The sequence below is a fragment of the Anomaloglossus baeobatrachus genome, chromosome 2 (assembly GCF_048569485.1).
Source record: "Anomaloglossus baeobatrachus isolate aAnoBae1 chromosome 2, aAnoBae1.hap1, whole genome shotgun sequence".
Lineage (NCBI taxonomy): Eukaryota > Metazoa > Chordata > Amphibia > Anura > Aromobatidae > Anomaloglossus > Anomaloglossus baeobatrachus.
Genome location: NC_134354.1, coordinates 787,106,041 through 787,133,436, shown reverse-complemented (window position 1 = coordinate 787,133,436; position 27,396 = coordinate 787,106,041). Strand labels below are relative to the sequence as shown.

The following is a 27,396-nucleotide window of genomic DNA, read 5'->3' as shown; positions in this document are numbered from 1 at the left end:
AAACAATGATGGAGACCGGGAAGATGGTTTATTACCACACGTGAAGAGCTCTTCCGGGATGTGAGGAGCGCATCTTCTCTTCTCTCTCTCTCTCTCCCTCCCTTCCGGCACTGCTACCATGCTTGCAGTCAGATCTGGATGTGGTTTTTTCTAGCGCGTCCCGCTAGGGGCCGAGTGTCGACGCGGTCATTTCAATTTCAGAGACTTATCACTTCTTGTCACACGATCAGGTTTTTCACGCAGAGAAGCGTTCGTCTGGCTCGGCAGCATCACCGTCCACTAGAAACGCGGGACCTGGCTCCCGGTTTGGACCTTGCCGAGTGCTTTCTACTCCCACCTGTTTGGATGGGTGGGCTCCTCGTGGCCGTCTCTTCTGCAAGGGGCATCAGGGCGGACAGCCCTCTCTTGCTGCTTTTTCCCCCCTTTTTCCGGGTCCTCCAGCAGGACAAGGGGGGTGCTCCGGCCACAACTCCCCCTTTTCGATCCAAGGCAACTGCCTTCCTTCCAGATAAGGAGATTGAGTTTCGAAATCGGTCCTAGTCTCTTCTCTCAGCCTAAAAAGGGGGCCTAGTTTGTTCCTGAGCTGGTTCGTGCCCTCAGTCGTTTATGTCTTCAGGACCGGACTTTCGGTTTACGCCGGCAGTCAGTTCCTCTTTTCACTCGCTCCCCGGAGTCGCATGCCAGCGCCCAGGTCCAAGATGGCCACATGGATTCATTCCGTGATGTTGTGAAGCCTATTGCATAGTGGACGGACCTCTACCGCATTCTACGGTCCAAGGGGAGCCTCTTGGAGGATTGGACTTCAGACGTTGGTCGTCCATGTCCACCGGGCCTCCACCTGGTCTACTCGGCATACCTTTACTAGTTCCTATCAGGTTCACACACATGCTTTGGCAGAGGCCAGTCTTGCTGTTATCTTTGCGGGCGGCAGAAGCACACCTGTACCAAGGTAGGTCTTTGTAGGTCTGGGTCAAGCCCGACAGGAGGAAGCGGTTTCCTACCGATCTCCGGTGATGGTTCTCTTCCCACCCAGGGACTGCTTTTGGACATCCCATGGTCCTGTGTCCCCCAATGAAACGATGGAGAAAGATAGATTTTTGTGTACTCACCGTAAAATCTCTTTCTCTGAGTCTTCATTGGGGGACACAGCACCCACCCTGTTTGTGTTTTTTGGTTGCATATTACCTGCCTGTTGCCTCAGTGGCCATATTCCCTGCCACTGGTCGCATGAATAATTGCTTATAGTTTTTACCTAGTTTGATCTAGAGTTGTTTGGTTCTCCTCCTACTGCTTGTGCACTAAACTGATTGAGTCCGCCTCCGGCTCAGGGTGTATGCTGCTGAGGAGGAGCTAACTTTTTCTGTTTACTTAGTGTCAGCCTCCTAGTGACAGCAGCATAACCCATGGTCCTGTGTCCCCCAATGAAGACTCAGAGAAAGAGATTTTACGGTGAGTACACAAAAATCTATATATATATATATATATATATATATATATATATATATATATATATATATATATATATATATATATATATATATATATATATATATATATATATATATATATATATATATATATATATATATAGTATGTGTGTGTATGTATGTGTATATATTATTATTATTATTATATTATTTTATTTTATTTTTCTTTTTGCAGGTACAACAATAAAACCTACCGTATAGATGAAATCGCCTGGAACATGAGTCCGTCGTCCACCTTCAAGAAGGCCGATGGAACAGAAATCAGCTTTGTGGACTACTACAAGAATGTAAGATCTGGGGGGTTGCAGAAAACCGGGAGACTCGAGTGCGAAACCTCCGGGGTTGTCCTGGACCTGGCGTGGGTCCTGGCACCGTTCATCTGTTTTTAGCTCCTTTTGTACAAAGCCGCACCGACACGTCTCAGAGCGCCATGTAGTGGTTGTACTCGGTACTTCAGCTCAGATCACGTCTACTTTAATAGGAGCCGAGCTGCAGTACTGACAACGGCCACCGCAGTGTTTGGCGCTTTGCTGGCGGGAACCGAATAGCTGCACTATGGAGCTGCCAGATATCGGACTCGCCGTGGATCTCATGTTGATGACCCGGAGAATACCCTTTTTTTTTTTTTTAATTTTAATTTTCTTCGGCGCTCCATTGGGAGACCCAGACGATTGGTGTATAGCACTGCCCTCCGGAGGCCACACAAAGCATTACACTAAAAAGTGTAAGGCCCCTCCCCTTCTGGCTATACACCCCCAGTGGGATCACTGGCTCACCAGTTTTCTGCTTTGTGCGAAGGAGGTCAGACATCCACGCATAGCTCCACTGTTTAGTCAGCAGCAGCTGCTGACTATGTCGGATGGAAGAAAAGAGGGCCCATACTAGGGCCCCCAGCATGCTCCCTTCTCACCCCACTTTATGTCGGCGGTGTTTGTTAAGGTTGAGGTACCCATTACGGGTACGGAGGCTGGAGCCCACATGCTGTTTTCCTTCCCCATCCCCCTGAGGGGCTCTGAGGAAGTGGGATCTTACCGGCCCCCAAGCCCTGAGGCCGGGCTCCATCCACAGACCCATGGAACCTGCTGGATACGGAGCTGGGTACCGTTCAGGGACAAGGCCCTGCGACATTAAGGTACTCTGTGTCCCCGTATGTACAGGCCGCGCACACTCCAGGCTTGCTGGGTGTGCTAGTGCGCCGGGGACAGTAGCGCTGAGCGCTGGGGTTACAGTCACTACAGTGTTTCTGAGTGACTTTATGTGTTGGGGACTGCCGCGCCGGCCGCCCCCTAGAGCGGCGGCGCGGCTGCGACTTGTAGTGCGCCGGGGACTTAGCGCCGACCGTGCTTTTACGACGGCGGCGCTTATAAATTTAGTCCCCGGCTTCTGCGGCCTAGCTCCGCTTCGTTCCCCGCCCCCACCCTGTCAATCAGGGCAAGGGAGAGACGCTGTACGATTCATCAGCGCCGAGGGCTGGAGTCTTATTTATATGCTCCAGCCCTCTCACTGAGCACAGTGGGACGCAGGTTTCCCCGCTCTTTGTCTGCACACGCCCAGGGCCCGCCCCTCTCCATAGGACGCCGGCAGCCATTCCTACATGCAGTCTGGCTGGAGAACGGACACAGGCTCTGGGAGACCCAGACAAGGGATTTCTGGCGACCACACACCCGCGTTAAGCGGGCGGTAAGCAGCACTTAAGTGCTGGCCCCACTAGTGCCACAGTGTTATATTTGTGTACTTTTTTCTCTATACCATATATATATGTATATATATTTTGCACTGTAAGGTCGCTTCTTGGCTGTATACCCCAATTGCTCTGAGGAGACGACAACATGTCATCTGCAAAACGCAAGGGTGCCAAGACACAGGCTGTGAGCGCTGCTTGCGCCGCTTGTGGGGCTCATCTACCGGCAGGTTACAATGACCCCCATTGTGTGCAATGTTCGGTCCCTGTGCCACTTCGTCAGCCGGAGTCTATGGTGGTAGTGGCCCAGGCAGAGTCGCCGGTGAACCCTGTCCCGGTGACGGGGACAGAGTTTGCAGTTTTTGCTGACAGGATGTCTGTCACTATGACAAAAATCCTAGAGACCTTGCAGGCCAGGCCAGTTACTCAGTCCATGGACACTGCTGCGGCAATGTTCCCCGGTCCCCCTCAGTTGGAGTTAATCCGTGCTTCGAGGGGGTCCCAGGCATCTCAGCCTGACGGCTCTGATTCAGATGACAGTCCCAGGCAGCCTAAGCGTGCTTGCTGGGAGAGACCCTCCACGTCATCACGCGGTTCAGGGTCTCAGCGAGAAGAGTCTCTACATGATGAGACAGAGGAGGGGGATCAGGAGTCTAATCCTGAAACCGCTCTCAATCTGGATACCCCTGATGGTGACGCCATGGTAAATGACCTTATAGCGGCCATCAATAGTCTATTGGAAATTTCTCCCCCTGCCCCTTCTGCAGAGGAGGCAGCTGCACAGCAGGAGAAGTTCCATTTCAGGTATCCCAAGCCTAAACTGAGTACTTTTCTGGACCACGCTGACTTCAGAGAATCAGTCCAGAAACACCATGCTTACCCAGATAAGCGTTTCTCCAAACGTCTTAAGGATACACGTTATCCCTTTCCCCCTGACGTGGTCAAACGCTGGACCCAGTGTCCAAAGGTGGACCCCCCAATCTCCAGGCTTGCGGCTAGATCCATAGTTGCAGTGGAAGATGGGGCTTCACTTAAAGATGCCAATGACAGACAGATGGACCTTTGGTTGAAATCTGTCTATGAAGCTATCGGCGCGTCGTTTGCTCCAGCATTCGCGGCCGTGTGGGCACTCCAAGCTATTTCAGCTGGCCTGGCACAGGTGGACTCTATCATATGTCCAGCAGTGCCGCGAGTAGCGTCCCTAACCTCGCAAATGTCTGCGTTTGCGACTTACGCTATCAACGCTGTCCTGGACTCTACAAGCCGTACCTCAATTGCGTCTGCCAACTCTGTTGTCTTGCGCAGAGCCTTGTGGTTAAAGGAATGGAAAGCGGATTCTGCTTCCAAAAAATGTTTAACCAGCTTGCCACTATCTGTAGATAGACTGTTTGGTGAACAATTGGCTGAAATCATTAAGCAATCCAGGGTAAGGACTCCTCCTTACCCCAGCCCAGATCAAGCAAACCTCAACAGAGGAAGTGGCAGTCGAGGTTTCGGTCCTTTCGAGGCTCCAGCAAGACCCAGTTCTCCTCGTCCAAAGGGACTCAGAAGGAGCAAAGGAGCTCAGATTCCTGGCGGGCTCATTCACGCCCCAAGAAAGCAACCGGAGGAACCGCTTCCAAGGCGGCTGCCTCATGACTTTCGGCCTCTTCCCTCCGCATCCTCGGTCGGTGGCAGGCTCTCCCGCTTTTGCGACATTTGGCTGCCACAGGTCAAAGACCGGTGGGTAACAGACATTTTGTCTCACGGGTACAGGATAGAATTCAGTTCTCGTCCTCCGCCTCGGTTCTTCAGAACCTCCCCACATCCCGACCGAGCAGATGCCCTTCTGCAAGCGGTGTGCTCACTAAAAGCAGAAGGAGTGGTGATCCCTGTTCCTCTGCAGGAACAAGGGCAAGGTTTTTACTCCAATCTCTTCGTGGTTCCAAAAAAGGACGGCTCGTTCCGTCCTGTTCTGGACCTAAAGCTGCTCAACAGGCATGTGAACCCCAGGCGGTTCCGGATGGAATCCCTCCGCTCCGTCATTGCCTCAATGTCTCAAGGAGATTTCCTAGCATCAATAGACATCAAAGATGCTTATCTCCACGTGCCGATTGCTACAGAGCACCAACGTTTTCTACGTTTCGTGATAGGAGACGACCATCTCCAGTTCGTAGCTCTGCCATTTGGTCTGGCGACAGCCCCACGGGTTTTCACCAAGGTCATGGCGGCAGTGGTAGCAGTCTTGCATTCTCAGGGACATTCGGTGATCCCTTACTTAGACGATCTACTTGTCAAAGCACCCTCTCAAGAGGCATGCCAACACAGCCTGAATGTTGCGCTGGAGACTCTCCAGACTTTCGGGTGGATCATCAACTTTTCAAAGTCAAACCTGGCACCGACTCAATCACTAACGTATCTTGGCATGGAGTTTCATACTCTCTCAGCGATAGTGAAGCTTCCGCTGGACAAGCAGCGGTCACTACAGACAGGGGTGCAGTCTCTCCTGCAGGGTCAGTCGCACCCCTTAAGGCGCCTCATGCACTTCCTAGGGAAGATGGTGGCAGCAATGGAGGCAGTCCCGTTCGCGCAGTTTCATCTGCGCCCACTTCAATGGGACATTCTCCGCCAATGGGACGGGAAGACAACTTCCCTAGACAGGAAAGTCTCCCTTTCTCAGACGGCCAAGGACTCTCTGCAATGGTGGCTTCTTCCCACCTCATTATCACAGGGAAGATCATTCCTGCCCCCATCCTGGGCAGTGGTCACGACAGACGTGAGTCTGTCAGGGTGGGGAGCAGTTTTTCTCCACCACAGGGCTCAAGGGACGTGGACTCCGCAGGAGTCCACACTTCAGATCAATGTTCTGGAAATCAGGGCAGTGTATCTTGCCCTATTGGCCTTCCAGCAGTGGCTGGAAGGAAAGCAAATCCGAATTCAGTCGGACAACTCCACAGCGGTGGCATACATCAACCACCAAGGAGGGACACGCAGTCGGCAAGCCTTCCAGGAAGTCCGGCGGATTCTGTTGTGGGTGGAGGACAGAGCATCCTCCATATCAGCAGTTCACATCCCGCGCGTAGAAAACTGGGAAGCAGACTTCCTCAGTCGCCAGGGCATGGACGCAGGGGAATGGTCCCTTCACCCGGACGTGTTTCAGGAAATCTGCCGCCGCTGGGGGGTGCCGGACGTCGACCTAATGGCGTCTCGGCACAACAACAAGGTCCCGACCTTCATAGCGCGGTCTCGCGATCAAAGAGCTCTGGCGGCAGACGCCTTAGTGCAAGATTGGTCGCAGTTCCGGCTCCCTTATGTGTTTCCACCTCTGGCACTCCTGCCCAGAGTGTTACGCAAGATCAGATCCGATTGCGGCCGCGTCATACTCGTCGCCCCAGACTGGCCGAGGAGGTCGTGGTACCCGGATCTGTGGCATCTCACGGTCGGCCAACCGTGGGCACTACCAGACCGTCCAGACTTACTGTCCCAAGGGCCGTTTTTCCATCGGAATTCTGCGGCCCTGAACCTGACTGTGTGGCCATTGAGTCCTGGATCCTAGCGTCTTCAGGATTACCCCAAGGGGTCGTGGCCACCATGAGACAGGCTAGGAAGTCCACTTCTGCTAAGATCTACCACAGAACGTGGAAGATTTTCTTATCCTGGTGCTCTGCACAAGGAGTATCCCCCTGGCCATTCGCGTTACCTGTCTTTCTTTCCTTCCTGCAATCTGGGTTGGAAAAGGGCTTGTCGCTCGGCTCCCTTAAAGGGCAAGTCTCGGCACTATCCGTGTTTTTTCAGAAGCGTCTAGCGCGACTTTCTAAGGTGCGCACGTTCTTGCAGGGGGTGTGTCATATCGTACCTCCGTACAGGAGGCCGTTAGATCCGTGGGATCTAAACAAGGTCCTTGTTGCTCTCCAGAAGCCGCCTTTCGAGCCCCTGAGGGATGTGTCACTTTCTCGACTCTCACAGAAAGTGGCTTTTCTGGTAGCGGTCACGTCTCTTCGGAGAGTGTCTGAACTAGCAGCGCTGTCATGCAAAGCTCCTTTCCTGGTGTTCCACCAGGACAAGGTGGTGCTGCGCCCCATTCAGGAGTTTCTCCCTAAGGTGGTATCCTCTTTTCACCTTAATCAGGATATCTCCTTGCCTTCCTTTTATCCGCATGCAGTTCATCGGTATGAAAAGGATCTACATTTGTTGGATCTGGTGAGAGCACTCAGAATCTACATTTCCCGCACGGCGCCCCTGCGCCGCTCGGATGCACTCTTTGTCCTTGTCGCTGGTAAGCGCAAAGGGTCGCAGGCTTCCAAGGCCACCCTGGCCCGATGGATCAAAGAACCAATTCTTGAAGCCTACCGTTCTGCTGGGCTTCCGGTTCCATCAGGGCTGAAGGCCCATTCTACCAGAGCCGTGGGTGCGTCCTGGGCATTACGACACCAGGCTACGGCTCAACAGGTGTGCCAGGCAGCTACCTGGTCGAGTCTGCACACTTTCACCAAACCTTATCAGGTGCATACCTATGCTTCGGCGGACGCCAGCCTAGGTAGAAGAGTCCTGCAGGCGGCAGTTGCCTCCCCGTAGGGGAGGGCTGTCATCGCAGCTCTTACATGAGGTATTGTTTACCCACCCAGGGACAGCTTTTGGACGTCCCAATCGTCTGGGTCTCCCAATGGAGCGCCGAAGAAGAAGGGAATTTTGTTACTTACCGTAAATTCCTTTTCTTCTAGCTCCTATTGGGAGACCCAGCACCCGCCCTGTTGTCCTTCGGGATTTTTGGTTGTTTTTCGGGTACACATGTTGTTCATGTTGAACGGTTTTCAGTTCTCCGACGTTACTTCGGAGTGAATTTGTTTAAACCAGTTATTGGCTTTCCTCCTTCTTGCTTTTGCACTAAAACTGGTGAGCCAGTGATCCCACTGGGGGTGTATAGCCAGAAGGGGAGGGGCCTTACACTTTTTAGTGTAATGCTTTGTGTGGCCTCCGGAGGGCAGTGCTATACACCAATCGTCTGGGTCTCCCAATAGGAGCTAGAAGAAAAGGAATTTACGGTAAGTAACAAAATTCCCTTCTTTTATTTAAAATTGTATGTATCAGTGATGTTATTTGCTGGTGATGAGGGTCTCAGTTATTCTTGATTTTTCTATTTATTTTGCATCGCCCTCAGCAATACAATGAACAAGTGAAAGACATGAGCCAGCCGCTAATCGTCAACATCCCTCGGAAGCCAAAGCCGGGATCAACAAACGGGGCCATCGTACTGGTGCCCGAGTTATGTAACCTAACAGGTGAGTGCGTACCGCAACCGGATATTTAGCAGAGCTTGCTGACAATGCCACAGTTAACTCCATAAACGTCATGTTGCAAAATCTCTTCAAGGCTGGATTCCCGCGTCCAAGGTCCTCGGTCCGTGTACTGACTCCAATGTCCGGACCAACCAGAAGTCTCCTGATTTGAGCTCAGCCGCCCGTAAACGTATGAGATTGAGTTTAGGTCAGGAGAATGCGTTTTTCCCAATCGCATTGGGGGACACCAGAAACCATGGGTGTCTGCTGCTTGACACTAGGAGGCAACACTATGCAATATAGTGTGGATACACCTGCCAACTGGAGCCAAGCTGATCAGTTTTAGCTGAGTGTCCGCAGGAGGTAGACACGGATCTGCTCTCAGACCAGTTTTCACCAAAACTTGTTGCGTGTTCTTAATCTTTTGCGTTTCAGATACAGCTTGTGATTTGGGCAACCTGGTGCAACCAGAGAACAGTGCGGTCTGATCCACATCGTACCCTCTCTGGTCTCTTTGGCACATGAGAAGAGTCTTGGGACGGTCCTCGTCATCTATAGCCTGCCCGGTTGTCCACCACACGGCTCTGGGTCAAAGATGGATCTATACCCTCTGAGGACCTTGGATCTGTCTCCCACTCTGGAGAAGGAATCTGGATAGCATACCTTCTTCCCTATCTGTCCTGGACCGGGTTTCCCTTCCCTCCAAGCGGCAATCCAGTGCGTAGTTTTTCTTTCCGACCTATCTGCAGCTCCGTTTGAGAATTGCTTGGAAGAAACTGCAGATCCGGCGTGCTCTCTGGTTGGGCGTGCTCTCTGGTTGGGCGTGCTCTCTGGTTGGGCGTGCTCTCTGGTTGGGCGTGCTCTCTGGTTGGGCGTGCTCTCTGGTTGGGCGTGCTCTCTGGTTGGGCGTGCTCTCTGGTTGGGCGTGCTCTCTGGTTGGGCGTGCTCTCTGGTTGGGCGTGCTCTCTGGTTGGGCGTGCTCTCTGGTTGGGCGTGCTCTCTGGTTGGGCGTGCTCTCTGGTTGGGCGTGCTCTCTGGTCGGGCGTGCTCTCTGGTCGGGCGTGCTCTCTGGTCGGGCGTGCTCTCTGGTCGGGCGTGCTCTCTGGTCGGGCGTGCTCTCTGGTCGGGCGTGCTCTCTGGTCGGGCGTGCTCTCTGGTCGGGCGTGCGCTCTGGTCGGGCGTGCGCTCTGGTCGGGCGTGCGCTCTGGTCGGTCCTCAAAAAAATGTATTCCCTGGCTTCACCAAGGCTTACCCCTCTTTTGACCAACCTCCGTGTTTCTTGCGGCCAGCCAATCACAGCTGCAAGGGCTCATTACCCACGCGTTGTGCCAGTGTCCTCCCCCCTTTTCTCATCGATGGAGTCCTCGTCTCATGCCGGGAATTATCTGGACCAGAGGTCGCTCGGATCTCCTGCATCTTAGCTCAAGTTCCAGGGAACTGCAGTTCTGTGCAGATCAAGACCCCATCAGAGAGTTTCCTCTGCTTCAGGGGCTGGGGTAGACTGTCCTTGCATCATGCAGTCTTTTCTAGCACTCGTCCATAGGGTCCTCTCCCTATTTCCCTTGGGCTAATTGCTGGGAAACTCTCTCTCGTATTCCTCATTTTGTACTGTACCTTACTTTCTAATAAAAAAAACTGCCTTCAGGTCTAATCTCTGCCCAAATTACAGTACCTCTACAATGCACGCTCCTCAGGAATCCCCAGCTGCCCAGGATATGAGTGCGCCTTCTCCTCCCGAGTGGGCCACTGGTCTGTCTCGGTCCATTTTTTACCTTACCAAGGTTTTGGTCATAGAACTTGCCTACCCTGTCAAGCATGTCTGGTGTTTAGGCCGCTCACTGGGACCGGTCTGATTCATCCGTTAATGCTTTCCATCAAAGCAGACAACATAACAGAAGTGGACACTCACCAGTACTTTTTCCGGGACTCCGTCTCCTTCCACATCCCCCAGGTTGGCATCAGTCTCATGCTTTTCATCACTGGATCCTCAGGCCGCGCAAGGTCTAATCCAGACTCCGACCTCAGCTCTGACCAGGCCACCAAGCTTCAAGATATGGTGGACAATCTCATCCTGGTGGTCAGTCAGACTTTCCATGTCAAGGAGAAAGATTTGCTGCTGCCGGAGTCGTTTGTTTTCTTCAAGAAGGCAATAACCCCCTCAGGTGTCTTCCAATTACCAGAAGTTTGAGGAAATGTTATCAAGAAGAATGGAGGCATCCGAAAATGCGTTTTCAGAGACGTCTGCATATAGATATCCTGAACCCTTTTTACTCCCGAAACCGTCAGGTCTGGACAGTGTTCCCAGACGTTGATCCTCCGGTGTCTCGCTTAGCCACCAATATGATCCTCCTGCTTCCAGATGGTGACTTTCTCAAGGACGTGAATGATGGGCACATTTAATCCCTAGAAAAATCTGCCTTTAAGGCCACCAGCACCTCTATCTGCTTGGTTTGTGCCTCTGTCTGGGTCTCAAAATCGGAGAAACTGGTGGACCAGATGTCCCACACTGGGGAATACCTTCTATCCGCATCTCTCGAGGCAGCAGCCTGCTCTGCAATGGCGTCCAACAACATAGTGACCACTCGCAAAGTTCTATTGCTCAAGATCTGGAACGCAGATGTGGCTTTGAAGAAGTCTCTCTCCGCTCTTCCCTCTCAGGGCCTATGTGTGTTTTGGAGCAAAGCTGGATCAGATTTTCTCCAATGCCATTGGCAGATAGAGTAACTTTCTTTATCGTTCCTTTGGGAGACCCAGACCTTGGGTGTTTAGCTTCTGCCTCCGGAGGACACAAAGTACTACACCTAAAAGTGTAGCTCCTCCCTGAGCTTATACACCCCCTGGTGAGCCAGTCACAGCCAGTTTATCGCTTTGTGTTCAGGAGGCATACATCCACACATGCATTCTCATGATTTTCTTTTTTTGGAAAGAGATTGAAGAAGTGCGGGTCCACGTCTGGACCCCCGGCATGTCCCTTCTCACCCCACTGTGTCGGTGGTGTTGTAAGGTTGATTTCCAAGGCTGGAGCCTTACATGCCGTGCTCCTTCACCATCCCTCCTGGGTTCTGGATTGAAGTGGAAGACAGCGCGGCCTCCATGCCTGGCAGGAGTCCGGTCTCCATCCACAGCCCCTTGAGGATTCTGCTGGACCGGAGCACTCATCCCCAGGGACCTGGCCCTGCGTCTCAGCAGCTAAGTACCTGAGACGTTCATGTGTTGGGGGTCCATGTCCTTTATTGTATGGGGAGAGTGTGCTGAATGTATTTGTATTTATTTTGGCATTTCCGGCGGGTTCTCTAGCTTTCGCCCGAGCTTTCGAACCACGCTGATGGTGCCTGCGCGTCGGCCTCGCCGCTCAAATTTAGGCCCCGGCTTTGCCGGAGGCCTAGTTTCTGTTAACTACCCTCGCATGTCACTCATGCAGAGGGACAGGCACGGCTCCTCCCGGCGGCCGTCCTGCACAGGGGAGGGACACTCCCCACTGCTTGTGCGTGTCTCCTCCCCTGCAGGTCTCTATGGCCCTCCAGATCCCGCTCTCCTACAGGAACGCCCCCAAGTCCCGCCCCCTTTCTTCGCTCCGGCGGCCATTTTCTTAGGCCCAGCTCAGAGTGAACTCTGCCTTTCTGCACTCTGCATCCCTGCTGAGGTGCTGTGCATTGGGGGTCCGGGCTTCAGGATCTGGAGGGCACACAACACCGCTTCCAGCGGTCTGGTAAGCCACAGCCGGTCTCTGGTTGTGGACCTCTGTATATTCTCCCTGGAGTTCATTCTCTTGCAGAGCCCCCACTCCAGCAGCATGTCTCACGTGAGGAGCAAGGCTCCAAAGCCTTATTCTGTATGCACTGCATGTAAGCTCCTGCTGCCTGAGCCGAGCACCTATCCACATTGTGATGTCTGCTCTAACTTGGCGGTGCCACAGCCTGGAGTCTCACCCCCAGTGGTCTCTCCGGCTGCTTCTGCACCTGTGGCTGAACTCCCGGCCTGGGTAGAGTCCTTCTCTAGGTCTATATCCCAGTCATTTGCTGAGTCCATGGGACTTCTGTCCAGGACTTTGATGAATATGCATCAGCTCCCTCACAGGGTGCCTCTAATGCTCTTGCTAAGGGTCCTTTAGGATCCCTACCCTCTGACCTCCGTCCATCGGAGCTCACAGAGGATTCATCATCAGGTCCCAGACCCCGTCCTCCTAAGAGAAGGCGCAGGGTTTCCTCTCCCTCCTCATCCCGCGGCTCTGATTCAAGAGCTGACTCGCATGATGAGGAGGATGCCTTTCCAGGGGGTTCGGAGGCTAACTCCATGTACCCCATTGATCTTTCCGAGGGTGACTCAGATCTTAGTGACTTGATTGCATCCATTAATTCTGTACTGGATCTCAATCCGCCAGTATCAGAGGAGCAACCCTCTCTGGCAGAAAAGCACCAGTTTACCTCGCCTAAGAGAGTAAAGAGTGTGTTCTTTAACCACTCCAGTTTTCAGACCGCTGTGACCAAACCCAGGGCCTGTCCTGACAAACTCTTCCCAAAGCGTGGTTCTGATGACCGTTTTCCCTTTCCACCTGAGGTGGTCAAGGAGTGGTCTCACTCCCCAAAGGTAGACCCCCCGGTGTCTAGGCTCTCAGCCCGGACCGTTGTGTCGGTGGCTGACGGCACCTCACTTAAGGATTCCACTGACCGTCAGATTGACCTTCTGGCCAAATCTGTGTATGAAGCGGCGGGGGCCGCGTTTTCCCTAACTTTTGCAGCAGTGTGGGCTCTCAAAGCCATCTCTGCTTCTCTAGAGGAGATGCATTCCCTCACCAGGGAATCTATGCCCGAGATGGTTGCCTTAACTTCTCAAGCTTCAGCCTTTTCATCTTATGCCATGTCTGCCATGCTAGAGGCTTCTCACCGCACTGCGGTGGCTTCGGCTAATTCCCTCGTTAAACGCAGGATCTTGTGGCTTCGTGAGTGGAAGGCAGATGCTTCTTCAAAGAAGTACCTTGCTGGACTCCCCTTTTGCTGGTTCCCGGCTGTTCGGTGAACAGCTGGATGAAATTATTAAAGAAGCTACTGGCGGGAAGAGTACTTCCATGCCACAAACCAAGACCAGGAAACCTGTCCAGGGCAGGAATCAGTCGAGGTTTTGTTCCTTTTGTTCCTCTAACTGGTCGTCCTCTAAGCCCTCCGCCTCGTCCACTAACTCAGCTAAGGATAAGGATGTGTCGTTGCTTACCAATTAATCAGATAGTCAGCAAAGCAAAGGTACTAAACAATTGTGGTCACAATTAAAATGTAACTTTTAATATCTAAGTTAAAAATTTTTCTTATACCATACAACATAAACGGTTGTAAAACCAACCAAAAAATTGGAGCTAATGTTTAGGCTCCTATCATTACCCAGTTAAGGACACTGTATATCCGGTAGTAATAACCCTACCGGAATAACACCCGTTGAGACAAAGGAAAAAGTTGTCCCATATATGATGTATATGTTAGTGATCCACAGCACGAATATACATTCAGCAGGAGTAATCCCACCAAAATAACAATAATTGAGACCAGAGTGTTACTGTCTCATAAATAGTATGTACAATCTATAATCCACAGCGATAAATAACCATAATAAGGTCTCACTGTAAAGAATGAAGCAAAAAAATTTTTTTTAGTTGTCCAGTAACAGGGGGGGGGGGGCACCAATCAGCCTCACAATACCCCTTAGCTGGCAACAATCTGACCTGATATTTTCTTAGACCTCCCGACGCGTTTCTTAATTTATCTTAATCCTCAGGGGATTGTGGTCAAGAAATTACAGCTGCAAAGATAAACAGTATAATCAGACTAAAACAATGCAAGGATTCACTAAAGAGTTCACAGAGCATTCTCAAATGGATCTCCTACCTACCTTCATTAAGAAGACGGACATCCAACATACTGTGTCCGGGCTGGCATAAAGCACTAGGCTTTCAAACTTGCCGCCCTTAAATATCCTGTGGGCGGAATGCCCCACTTATCATAATTACCACCCCCAGACCAAGAGCAGCGTCCCCCCTACCAAGACTGATCGGCCGTAGGCCAATGATCAGAAAGGTGTGACGCCCACCAAGGTGTCTAACCACAACAAGTGGTGGACGTCACACAAGCCTCGCCCTTAGGGACCAATCAGCGCCACAGACGGAGAACCGTCCCCCAGTGACGTCCCTGCATATGGCGATCATGTGATCCATGACATCATGCCGGCACCGCCCATCTCATTCTTGCTCGTAGTGCCATGTGACCGGAACTACACAGAATTATCAGGCGCACATAGCGGTCATGTGATCCGCTCATGTGACAACAAGCCGGCGTCACCCAACCTGTCTTTTACCACAGCGCCACGTGACCGGAACCGCGCGGAATTACCCGGCACACATCCGGGCGCATGACAACATGCCGGCACCGCCAGTCTCATTACTCGTAGTGCCATGTGACCGGAACTACACAGAATTACCCGGCGCACATAGCGGTCACGTGATCCGCTCATGTGACAACAAGCCGGCGTCACCCAACCTGTCTTTTACCACAGCGCCACGCGACCGGAAGTGCGCGGAATTACCCGGCGCACATCCGGGCGCATGACACAGCAACGAACCAGGACGTCACCAGGGCACCGCCCATCTCCGAATCACATGACCGGTCACCAGGACCGCTGTCAGTGTACATAGAACGCCCATAGCTATAATAGAACCGGAGCCGCATATACAGTTTACGTCCCCCTAAACACTATCTGGGCTAAAAGCTTGTCACATAAGAATCACTATAATGAGAAAGTGCTATGATGTTTAAAAGGGCATGGCATGTAAAGTGAGCTTGGCAGGGGGGTTGGATTGACGTTTGTGATGTAGGGAGGAATTGAGAATACTAAAGCTGTCCTAAATAACACAAGGACACACAATTGGATTAAGGCAGGCACCCACAATAACTCAGCTAAGGACCAGAAATCCAACTGGCGCCCAAAAGCGCGTCCACAGAAGACCGCAGGAGGTTCTGCCACTAAGGCAGCCTCCTCGTGACTCTCTGCCCGGTCCAGCAACGTCCTTAGTCGGTGGTAGGCTCTCCCACTTTGGCGACGCGTGGTTTCAACACGTCTCCGATCAGTGGGTAAGAGATATCATATCTCACGGCTACAGGATAGAATTCTCTTCCAGCCCGCCAAACAGATTTTTTCTTCGGCGCTCTATTGGGAGACCCAGACGATTGGGTGTATAGCACTGCCTCCGGAGGCCACACAAAGCAATTACACTAAAAAGTGTAAGGCCCCTCCCCTTCTGGCTATACACCCCCAGTGGGATCACTGGCTCACCAGTTTTCTGCTTTGTGCGAAGGAGGTCAGACATCCACGCATAGCTCCACTGTTTGTAGTCAGCAGTAGCTGCTGGCTATATCGGATGGAAGAAAAGAGGGCCCATATGGGGCCCCCAGCATGCTCCCTTCTCACCCGTGGTGGTGCTTGTAAGGTTGAGGTACCTATTGCTGGTACAGAGGCTGGAGCCCACATGCTGTTTTCCTTCCACATCCCCTGGAGGGCTCTGTGGAAGTGGGATCTTGCCGGCCCCCAAGCCCTGGGGCCGGGCTCCATCCACAGACCCAGAGAACCTGCTGGATTTGGAGCGGGAGTGCCGTTCAGGGACAAGGCCCTGCAACTTTCAGGTACTCTGTGTCCCCGGCAGGCACGGACACTCTCAAGGCTTGCTGAGCGTTATAGTGCGCCGGGGACAGTAGCGCTGGGCGCTGGGGTTAGGTCACTGCAGCTTTGCTGAGTGACATTACTTGTTGGGAACTACTGCGCCGACCGCTCCTGGAGCGGCGGCGCAGCTGCGACTTGTGGTGCGCCGGGGACTTTGCGCCGACCGCGCTTTTACGGCGGCGGCGCTTCTAACTTTAGCCCCCGGCTTCTGCGGCCTAGCGCCGCTTCGTTCCCGCCCCCACCCTGTCAATCAGGGTAGGGGAGAGACGCTGCTCAATCGGCAGCGCCGAGGGCTGGAGCTTTATTTACATGCTCCAGCCCTCTCACTAGGCACAGTGGGAAGCAGGCTTCCCGCTCTTCGTCTGTATACGCCCAGGGCCCGCCCCCCCTCTCCACAAGGACGCCGGCAGCCATTACACATGCGATCTGGCTGGGGAGAGGCAGCAGGCTCTGGGAGACCCAGACTAAAGGGATTTCGGCGACCACACACCCGCTCCTAAGCGGGCGGTAAGCAGCACATTAGTGCTGGCCCCACTAGTGCCTCAGTGTTATATTAGTGTACTTTTTTCTTGGTACCATATATATATATATAGTTGCACTGTAAGGTCGCTTCTTGGCTGGACACCCTGTACTGCTCTGAGGAGGCAGCAACATGTCATCCGCAAAACGCAAGGGTGCCAAGGCACGGGCTGTGTGCATTGCTTGTACAGCATGTGGGGCTAATCTACCAGCAGGCTCCAACGACTCTCATTGTGTGCAATGTTCAGTCCCAGTGGCACTTCGTCAGCCAGAGCCTATGGTGGTAGTGGCCCAGGCAGAGACGCCTGTGAACCCTGCCCCGGTGACGGGGACAGACTTTGCAGTTTTTGCCGATAAAATGTCTGTGACTATGACAAAAATCCTGGAGACCTTGCAGTCCAGGCCAGTTACTCAGATCATGGACACTGCTGTGCCTATGTTCCCCGGTCCCCCTCAGTTGGAACTAATCCGTACTTCAAGGGGGTCTCAAGCATCACAGGCTGAAGTCTCTGACTCAGATGACAGTCCCAGCCAGCCTAAGCGAGCTCGCTGGGAAAGACCCTCGACGTCTTCACACTGCTCAGGGTCTCAGCGAGCAGAGTCTCTCTGTGATGAGACTGAGGACGGTGATCAGGATTCTAATCCTGAGGCCCCTCTCAATCTGGATGCCCCTGATGGTGACGCCATGGTTAATGACCTTATATCGGCAATTAATAGGCTGTTGGATATTTCTCCCCCAGCTCCTTCAGCAGAGGAGGCAGCTGCACAGCAGGAGAAGTTCCATTTCCTGTATCCCAAGCGTAAATTAAGTGCTTTTTTGGACCACTCTGACTTCAGAGAATCAATCCAGAAACACGACGCTCACCCAGACAAGCGTTTCTCTAAACGTTCTAAGGATACCCGTTATCCTTTTCCCTCTGAGGTGGCCAAACGCTGGACCCAGTGTCCAAAGGTTGATCCCCCAATTTCCAAGCTTGCGGCTAGATCCATAGTCGCAGTAGAGGATGGCGCTTCACTTAAAGATGCCAACGACAGACAGATGGACCTTTGGTTGAAATCTGTCTATGAAGCTATCGGCGCGTCGTTTGCTCCAGCATTCGCGGCCGTGTGGGCACTCCAAGCTATTTCAGCTGGTTTAGCACAGGTGGATGCTGTCATACATCCAGCAGTACCGCAGGTGGCGTCCCTAACTTCGCAAATGTCTGCGTTTGCGACCTATGCTATCAATGCTGTCCTAGAATCTACGAGCCGTACCGCTATGGCGTCCGCCAATTCTGTGGTTTTGCGCAGAGCCTTGTGGTTAAAGGACTGGAAAGCAGATGCTGGTTCCAAAAAATGCTTAACCAGTTTGCCATTATCTAGAGACAGACTGTTTGGTGAGCCATTGGCTGAAATCATAAAACAGTCCAAGGGTAAGGACTCTTCCTTACCACAGCCCAGGGCAAGTAAACCTCAACAGAAAAAGTGGCAGTCGAGGTTTCGCTCCTTTCGAGGCTCGGGCAAGGCCCAATTCTCCTCGTCCAAAAGGACTCAGAAAGAACAAGGGAGCTCAGATTCCTGGCGGGCTCACTCACGCCCCAGGAAAGCAAATGGAGGAACCGCTTCCAAAGCGGCTACCTCATGACTTTCGGCCTCCTCCCTCCGCATCCTCGGTCGGTGGCAGGCTCTCCCGCTTTTGCGACATTTGGCTGTCACAGGTCAAAGACCGGTGGGTAACAGACATTTTGTCTCGCGGGTACAGAATCGAGTTCAGTTCTCGGCCTCCACTTCGGTTCTTCAGAACCTCCCCACACCCCAACCGAGCAGATGCCCTGCTGCAGGCGGTGGACTCTCTAAGAGCAGAAGGAGTCGTGATCCCTGTCCCCCCTCAGGAACGGGGGCGAGTATTTTACTCCAATCTCTTTGTGGTTCCAAAAAAGGACGGCTCATTCCGTCCTGTTCTGGACCTAAAGCTGCTCAACAAGCATGTGAACGCCAGGCGGTTCCGGATGGAATCCCTCCGCTCAGTCATTGCCTCAATGTCTCAAGGAGATTTCCTAGCATCAATAGACATCAAAGATGCTTATCTCCACGTGCCGATTGCTACAGAGCACCAACGCTTTCTACGCTTCGTGATAGGAGACGACCATCTTCAGTTCGTAGCTCTGCCATTTGGTCTGGCGACAGCCCCTCGGGTGTTCACCAAGATCATGGCGGCAGTGGTAGCAGTCTTGCACTCTCACGGACACTCTGTGATCCCTTACTTGGACGATCTACTGGTCAAGGCACCCTCTCAAGAGGCATGCCAACTCAGCCTGAATGTTGCACTGGAGACTCTCCAGGCGTTCGGGTGGATCATCAACTTCCCAAAGTCAAATCTGTCACCGACCCAATCACTAACGTATCTTGGCATGGAGTTTTCATACTCTCTCAGCGATAGTGAAGCTTCCGCTGGACAAGCAGCGGTCTCTACAGACTGGGGTGCAGGCTCTCCTTCAAAGTCAGTCGCACTCCTTAAGACGCCTCATGCACTTCCTCGGGAAGATGGTGGCGGCAATAGAGGCGGTTCCGTTTGCGCAGTTTCATCTGCGTCCACTTCAATGGGACATTCTCCGCCAATGGGACGGGAAGTCAACATCCCTGGACAGGAAAGTCTCCCTTTCCCAGACGGCCAAGGACTCTCTGCAGTGGTGGCTTCTTCCCACCTCATTATCACAGGGAAGATCCTTCCTACCACCGTCCTGGGCGGTGGTAACGACAGACGCGAGTCTGTCAGGGTGGGGAGCAGTGTTTCTCCACCACAGGGCTCAGGGTACGTGGACTCAGCAGGAGTCCACCCTTCAGATCAATGTTCTGGAAATCAGAGCAGTGTATCTTGCCCTACTAGCCTTCCAACAGTGGCTGGAAGGGAAGCAGATCCGAATTCAATCGGACAACTCCACAGCGGTGGCATACATCAATCACCAAGGGGGGACACGCAGTCGGCAAGCCTTCCAGGAAGTCCGGCGGATTATGATGTGGGTGGAAGCCACGGCCTCCACCATATCCGCGGTTCACATCCCCGGCGTAGAAAACTGGGAAGCAGACTTCCTCAGTCGCCAGGGCATGGACGCAGGGGAATGGTCCCTTCACCCGGACGTGTTTCAGGAAATCTGTCGCCGATGGGGAAGGCCGGACGTCGACCTAATGGCGTCCCGGCACAACAACAAGGTCCCAACCTTCATGGCACGGTCTCGCGATCAAAGAGCTCTAGCAGCAGACGCCCTAGTGCAAGATTGGTCGCAGTTCCGGCTCCCTTATGTGTTTCCACCTCTGGCACTCTTGCCCAGAGTGTTACGCAAGATCAGATCCGACTGCAGCCGCGTCATACTCGTCGCTCCAGACTGGCCGAGGAGGGCGTGGTATCCGGATCTGTGGCATCTCACGGTCGGCCAACCGTGGGCACTACCAGACCGACCAGACTTACTGTCCCAAGGGCCTTTTTTCCATCGGAATTCTGCGGCCCTGAACCTGACTGTGTGGCCATTGAGTCCTGGATCCTAGCGTCTTCAGGCTTACCCCAAGGGGTCGTTGCCACCATGAGACAGGCTAGGAAACCCACGTCTGCTAAGATCTACCACAGAACGTGGAGGATATTCTTATCCTGGTGCTCTGCTCAGGGAATGTCTCCCTGGCCATTTGCATTGCCTACCTTTCTTTCTTTCCTGCAATCTGGGTTAGAAAAAGGTTTATCGCTCGGCTCCCTTAAAGGACAAGTCTCGGCGCTATCCGTCTTTTTTCAGAAGCGTCTAGCACGACTTTCTAAGGTGCGCACGTTCCTACAGGGGGTTTGCCATATCGTTCCCCCGTACAAGCGGCCGTTAGATCCATGGGATCTGAACAGGGTACTAGTTGCCCTCCAGAAGCCGCCCTTCGAGCCTCTGAGGGAGGTTTCACTTTCTAGACTATCACAGAAAGTGGCTTTTCTGGTAGCGATCACATCTCTTCGGAGAGTGTCTGAGCTAGCAGCGCTGTCTTCCAAGGCTCCCTTCCTGGTCTTCCACCAGGACAAGGTAGTGCTGCGCCCCGTTCAGGAGTTTCTCCCGAAGGTGGTATCCTCTTTTCATCTTAATCAGGATATCTCTTTGCCTTCGTTTTGTCCTCATGCAGTTCATCAGTATGAGAAGGATTTACATTTGTTAGATCTGGTGAGAGCACTCAGAATCTACATTTCCCGCACGGCGCCCCTGCGCCGTTCGGATGCACTCTTTGTCCTTGTCGCTGGTAAGCGCAAAGGGTCGCAGGCTTCTAAGGCCACCCTGGCTCGATGGATCAAAGAACCAATTCTCGAAGCCTACCGTTCTGCTGGGCTTCCGGTTCCATCAGGGCTGAAGGCCCATTCTACCAGAGCCGTGGGTGCGTCCTGGGCATTGCGACACCAGGCTACGGCTCAACAGGTGTGCCAGGCAGCTACCTGGTCGAGTCTGCACACTTTCACCAAACATTATCAGGTGCATACCTATGCTTCGGCGGACGCCAGCCTAGGTAGAAGAGTCCTGCAGGCGGCAGTTGCCTCCCCGTAGGGGAGGGCTGTCTTGCAGCTCTAACTTGAGGTATTTCTTTACCCACCCAGGGACAGCTTTTGGACGTCCCAATCGTCTGGGTCTCCCAATAGAGCGCCGAAGAAGAAGGGAATTTTGTTACTTACCGTAAATTCCTTTTCTTCTAGCTCTTATTGGGAGACCCAGCACCCGCCCTGTTGTCCTTCGGGATTTTTGGTTTGTTTGCGGGTACACATGTTGTTCATGTTGAACGGTTTTCAGTTCTCCGATGTTACTCGGAGTGAATTTGTTTAAACCAGTTATTGGCTTTCCTCCTTCTTGCTTTTGCACTAAAACTGGTGAGCCAGTGATCCCACTGGGGGTGTATAGCCAGAAGGGGAGGGGCCTTACACTTTTTAGTGTAATTGCTTTGTGTGGCCTCCGGAGGCAGTGCTATACACCCAATCGTCTGGGTCTCCCAATAAGAGCTAGAAGAAAAGGAATTTACGGTAAGTAACAAAATTCCCTTCTTCTCTCAACTCCCCCCTGCTCCAAGGCCGCCGCCTTCTCGCAGGCCGTGGCATCCTTGCAGGCAAACTGAGTAATTGTCCCAGTTCCCGCTCGGGAACGGTTCAGAGGTTTTTACTCAAACCTCTTCCTAGTTCCCAAAAAGGACGGTACCTTCCGGCCCATCCTGGATCTCAAGCTTCTCAACAAGCATGTTCGGGTGCGGCATTTTCGCATGGAGTCTCTGCGATCAGTCATTGCCTCAATGACCCAAGGGGATTTCCTGGCGTCCATCGACATCAGAGATGCCTATCTACATGTGCCAATTGCAGTTTCACACCAGCGTTGGTTACGTTTTGCAATAGGAGAAGATCATTTCCAATTCGTGGCTCTCCCCTTCAGGTTAGCCACGGCCCCTTGGGTATTCACCAAGGTCATGGCAGCAGTGATTGCGGTTCTGCACCTCCAGGGGTTGGCAGTGCTCCCTTACCTGGACAACCTTCTAGTCAACATTAAGGAATAACGTTTGGAACTCCATTCTATGTCTGAACTGGGTGCAAAAAACCTAAAAAACATCACTATGGGGAGATAAGGTATGCACACCAGTGACTATGGAAGGGGAATACATGGAATAGCAGAAACTGCTGTGTGAATACTGACATGAAAAATTCAATAGCTATTTGTAAGAATGAAATGTGAAAAAATGGAACCTGCATTACTGCCATGAATATATGAATAAAGAGAAATTTAGCTACTGAATTGATCAATGCAGAAGAGCCCCAACACTACGCCAAAGTATTTCTCTACGTTGGGGTCCCTAGCTTGTGTGTGTCCTCTCATGCAGTTAAAAAACTTACCGTGTATGGGACGCTGAGACCCAGGCTATATATACGATGTGGATTGGCAATAGGTGTGTATGGGGAGGGTTCACAAACGAAAAACTACTAACATTAAGGAATAACGTTTGGAACTCCATTCTATGTCTGAACTGGGTGCAAAAAACCTAAAAAACATCACTATGGGGAGATAAGGTATGCACACCAGTGACTATGGAAGGGGAATACATGGAATAGCAGAAACTGCTGTGTGAATACTGACATGAAAAATTCAGTCATAGTGATGTTTTTTAGGTTTTTTGCACCCAGTTCAGACATAGAATGGAGTTCCAAACGTTATTCCTTAATGTTAGTAGTTTTTCGTTTGTGAACCCTCCCCATACACACCTATTGCCAATCCACATCGTATATATAGCCTGGGTCTCAGCGTCCCATACACGGTAAGTTTTTTAACTGCATGAGAGGACACACACAAGCTAGGGACCCCAACGTAGAGAAATACTTTGGCGTAGTGTTGGGGCTCTTCTGCATTGATCAATTCAGTAGCTAAATTTCTCTTTATTCATATATTCATGGCAGTAATGCAGGTTCCATTTTTTCACATTTCATTCTTACAAATAGCTATTGAATTTTTCATGTCAGTATTCACACAGCAGTTTCTGCTATTCCATGTATTCCCCTTCCATAGTCACTGGTGTGCATACCTTATCTCCCCATAACCTTCTAGTCAAGGCTCCATCCAGCGCAGACTGTCAGCGGAGTGTCTCGCTCACTCTCGCCACTCTAGCCCAATTCGGGTGGCTTGTCAATCTTCCCAAATCCACTCTGACTCCGACCCAGAGGCTCACGTGCCTAGGGATGCAGTTCGAGACTTTGCCGGCACTTGTGAAGTTGCCCTTAAACAAACAGCAGTCTCTCCAGCTGGCGGTGCGCTCTCTGCTGAGGCCCCGCCGTTCTTCCCTCAGGCGTCTGATGCAGGTGCTGGGTCAAATGGTGGCGTCCATGGAGGCTGTTCCCTTTGCCCAGTTCCATCTGCGCCCCCTGCAGCTGGACATTCTCCGTTGTTGGGACAAGCGGCCTTCCTCCTTACACATGTTAGTGGCTCTGTCGCCACGGACCAGGAGCTCTCTTCAGTGGTGGCTTCGGCACCTCTCCCTGTCCCAAGGGCGCTCCTTCCTGGCCCCGTCCTGGGTGATTCTCACCACGGATGCCTGTCTATCCGGCTGGGGAGCGGTATGTCTCCACCACAGAGCGCAGGGCACTTGGACTCCGTCCGAGTCAGCCCTTTCAATCAATGTGCTGGAAACCAGAGCTGTGCTTCTAGCTCTCCTAGCTTTTCACCACCTGTTGGCGGGCAGGCACATTCGAGTCCAGTCAGACAACGCGACAGCGATTGCCTACATCAATCATCAAGGTGGGACACGCAGCCGCCTGGCAATGATGGAGGTACAACGCATTCTTCAATGGGCGGAGGACTCCAGGTCCACCATATCCGCAGTCCACATCCCAGGCGTGGACAACTGGGAGGCAGATTATCTCAGCCGTCAAAGCGTGGACGGTGGCGAGTGGTCCCTGCACCCGGCAGTATCTCAGTCAATCTGCCGCAAATGGGGCACTCCGGACGTGGACCTAATGGCATCCCGTCACAACAACAAAGTTCCTGTTTCGTCTGTCTTACGTGTTTCCCCCTCTAACTCTTTTACCCAGAGTCCTGCGCAAGATCAGAATGGAGGGCCGTTGAGTCATCCTCATTGCACCGGACTGGCCCAGGCGAGCTTGGTATCCGGACCTGCTCCAACTGTCCGTAGAGATGCCGTGGCATCTCCCGGACCATCCAGACCTACTCTCGCAAGGTCCGTTTTTCCGCCCGAATTCTGCGGCCCTCAAATTGACGGCGTGGCTCTTCAGTCCTGGATTTTGACGACTTCTGGTATTCCTCCTGAAGTCATCTCCACTATGACTCGGGCCCGTAAGTCTTCCTCCGCTAAGATCTATCACAGGACTTGGAAAATTTTCCTGTCCTGGTGTCGCTCTACCGGCCATGCTCCTTGGCCATTTTCCTTGCCGACCCTTCTGTCTTTTCTACAGTCCGGTCTGCAGCTAGGACTGTCCCTCAACTCTGTCAAGGGACAAGTTTCAGCTCTGTCAGTTCTGTTCCAGCGGCGTCTCGCTCGACTGGCTCAGGTCCGCACCTTCATGCAAGGCGCGTCTCACATCATTCCGCCTTATCGGCGGCCCTTGGATCCCTGGGACCTTAACTTGGTCCTCACGGTCTTGCAGAAACCCCCTTTTGAGCCTCTTAGGGAGGTTTCTTAGGCCACTTTCTGAGAAAGACGGTACATTCTGCTTGCCATAACTTCTCTCAGGAGAGTCTCTGATTTGGCTGCGCTCTCCTCGGAGTCACCTTTTTTAGTTTTTCATTAAGACAAGGTGGTTCTCCGTCCGACTCCGGACTTTCTTCCTAAGGTGGTCTCTCCCTTCCACCTTAACCAGGACATTACCTTACCTTCCTTCTGTCCGGCCCCTGTTCATCGCTTTGAAAAAGCGCTGCATACTCTAGATCTGGTGCGTGCTCTCCGGATCTATGTGTCACGCACCGCTGCGCTTAGGCGGTGCACCTCTCTTTTTGTGCTAACCACAGGTCGGCGTAAGAGCCCCCCTGCTTCTAAGCCGACCTTAGCCCGTTGGATTAGATCGACCATTTCGGACACCTACCAGAGTACTCAGGTGCCTTCCCCGCCGGGGATCAAGGCACACTCGACCAGAGCTGTCGGTGCCTCTTGGGCTTTTAGGCACCAGGCTACGGCTCAAAACGTTTGTCAGGCTGCCACTTGGACTAGCCTGCATACCTTCTCGAAGCACTACCAAGTGTATGCTCATGCTTCGGCAGATGCGAGCTTGGGCAGACGCATTCTTCAGGCGGCTGTCGCCCATTTGTGAAGTTAGGTTCTGCCTACTTCTCAGTTTTCTGTTTATTTCCCACCCAGGGACTGCTTTGGAACGTCCCAAGGTCTGGGTCTCCCAAAGGAACGATAAAGAAAAAGAGAATTTTGTTTACTTACCGTAAATTCTTTTTCTTATAGTTCCGTATTGGGAGACCCAGCACCCTCCCTGTTGCCTGTTGGCAATTTCTTGTTCCGCGTGTTATCACCGGCTGTTGTCGTGGACAGAGTCTCCGGTTGTTCCGGCTCTTGCTCTGTTCTACTTGTGGGTGGCTATTCTCCTTCAGCTTTTGCACTAAACTGGCTGGGACTGGCTCACCAGGGGGTGTATAAGCTCAGAGGGAGGAGCTACACTTTTAGGTGTAGTACTTTGTGTGTCCTCCGGAGGCAGAAGCTAAACACCCAAGGTCTGGGTCTCCCAATACGGAACTATAAGAAAAAGAATTTACGGTAAGTAAACAAAATTCTCTCTTTTCTGCTCGTGCAAGGCCAAGCAAAAATCTTCCAAATCTTTTTCTCTCCCTTCCCTTCTGTCCTTTTTGCAGTCGAGCCTCAACCCTGGCCTGTCCCTTAGATCCCTCAAGGGACAGGTTTCAGCTCTATCCATTCTGTTATAGAGGAACATAGCCTCCTGCTCTCTCAGGTCAAGACGTTCATGCAAGGAATAGCCATTTCTGTCCCACCATATCTGCCTCCGGCGGACCCTTGTTATCTCGATCTGATTTTGAATGTTGTTCGGGGTCCCCCCCCCGTGATGGTGGAATATGGGGGGTTGTGTATCATGTTGTGTATTTTCGTCGTGGTTCACTGTCCATTCTCTGTATTGCTTGTGTGTACATTGTATTGTCTGTCCGTAATTCCCCTCCCCTGTAGTTTCTGTCCCGAAGTCTGGGGGAGGAGGACCTGGGATCCACCTAAATTCTCTGCTTACCTGAAGAATTAGTCAGGCTGGGAAGGACGAGAGAAGGATTGATCCTCTGAGGGAGAAGCGGAGGCTGCGGCCAGCACCCAAGAGAGACTGAGAAACCCTGATTTCCCTGGAGAAGGACTGCTGGAGGAGTGTGACTGATCCCCGGGACATTTATGCTATTACTGGACTATATTCATGTTTATGGACTATTTTTACCTTTTGTGTGGTGGATTTTTTGATAGACATTCTGGATCGCATGAAATATTTTTTGGATTGCTCACTCCTCTCTCTCTCTTTGTGATATCGGAGAAGGACCCCGTGACACCCACTTTTGAGCCCATTCGAGACGTTGCTCTTTCTCTCTTCTCCTGGAAGCTTGCCTTTCTGGTGGACATCACCTCTATCAGGCACATCTTAGAGCAGTTCTCCTTTTCTTTGTCGCTCTATTGGGAGACCCAGACAATTGGGTGTATAGCTACTGCCTCCGGAGGCCACACAAAGTATTACACTTAAAAGTGTAAGGCCCCTCCCCTTCTGCCTATACAACCCCCGTGGGATCACGGGCTCCTCAGTTTTCATGCTTTGTGCGAAGGAGGTCAGACATCCACGCATAGCTCCACTGTTTTAGTCAGCAGCAGCTGCTGACTATGTCGGATGGAAGAAAAGTGGGCCCATATAGGGCCCCCAGCATGCTCCCTTCTCACCCCACTCTTGTCGGCGGTGTTTGTTAAGGTTGAGGTATCCATTGCGGGTACGGAGGCTGGAGCCCACATGCTGCTTTCCTTCCCCATCCCCCTCAGGGCTCTGGGTGAAGTGGGATCTTACCGGTCTCCAGGCACTGAGACCGTGCTCCATCCACAGACCCGGAGAACCTGCTGGATATGGAGCTGAGTATCGTCAGGGACAGGGCCCTGCTACATTAAGGTACTCTGTGTCCCCGGACAAATCGCGCACACACACACCAGCATGCTGGGTGTGTTAGTGCGCCGGGGACAACAGCGCGGAGCGCTTGTGCTATTACTCACTGCAGCTTAGCTGAGTGAGTTTATGTATTAGGAACTG

The 27,396-nt window shown here is 52.4% G+C and overlaps 1 protein-coding gene across 5 annotated transcripts in view; it reads left to right on the top strand.

The window, feature by feature from the left end:
- The window catches only part of LOC142292332 (piwi-like protein 1), a 177,474-nt gene that overhangs the window by 78,091 nt on the left and 71,987 nt on the right, over positions 1–27,396 (top strand). For all 5 annotated transcript variants that reach the window (XM_075337635.1, XM_075337636.1, XM_075337637.1 and 2 more), the window contains 2 exons: positions 1,663–1,774; positions 8,306–8,426. In XM_075337635.1, coding sequence (XP_075193750.1) covers positions 1,663–1,774; positions 8,306–8,426 — 233 coding nt within the window. The remainder of the gene's footprint in view (positions 1–1,662; positions 1,775–8,305; positions 8,427–27,396) is intronic.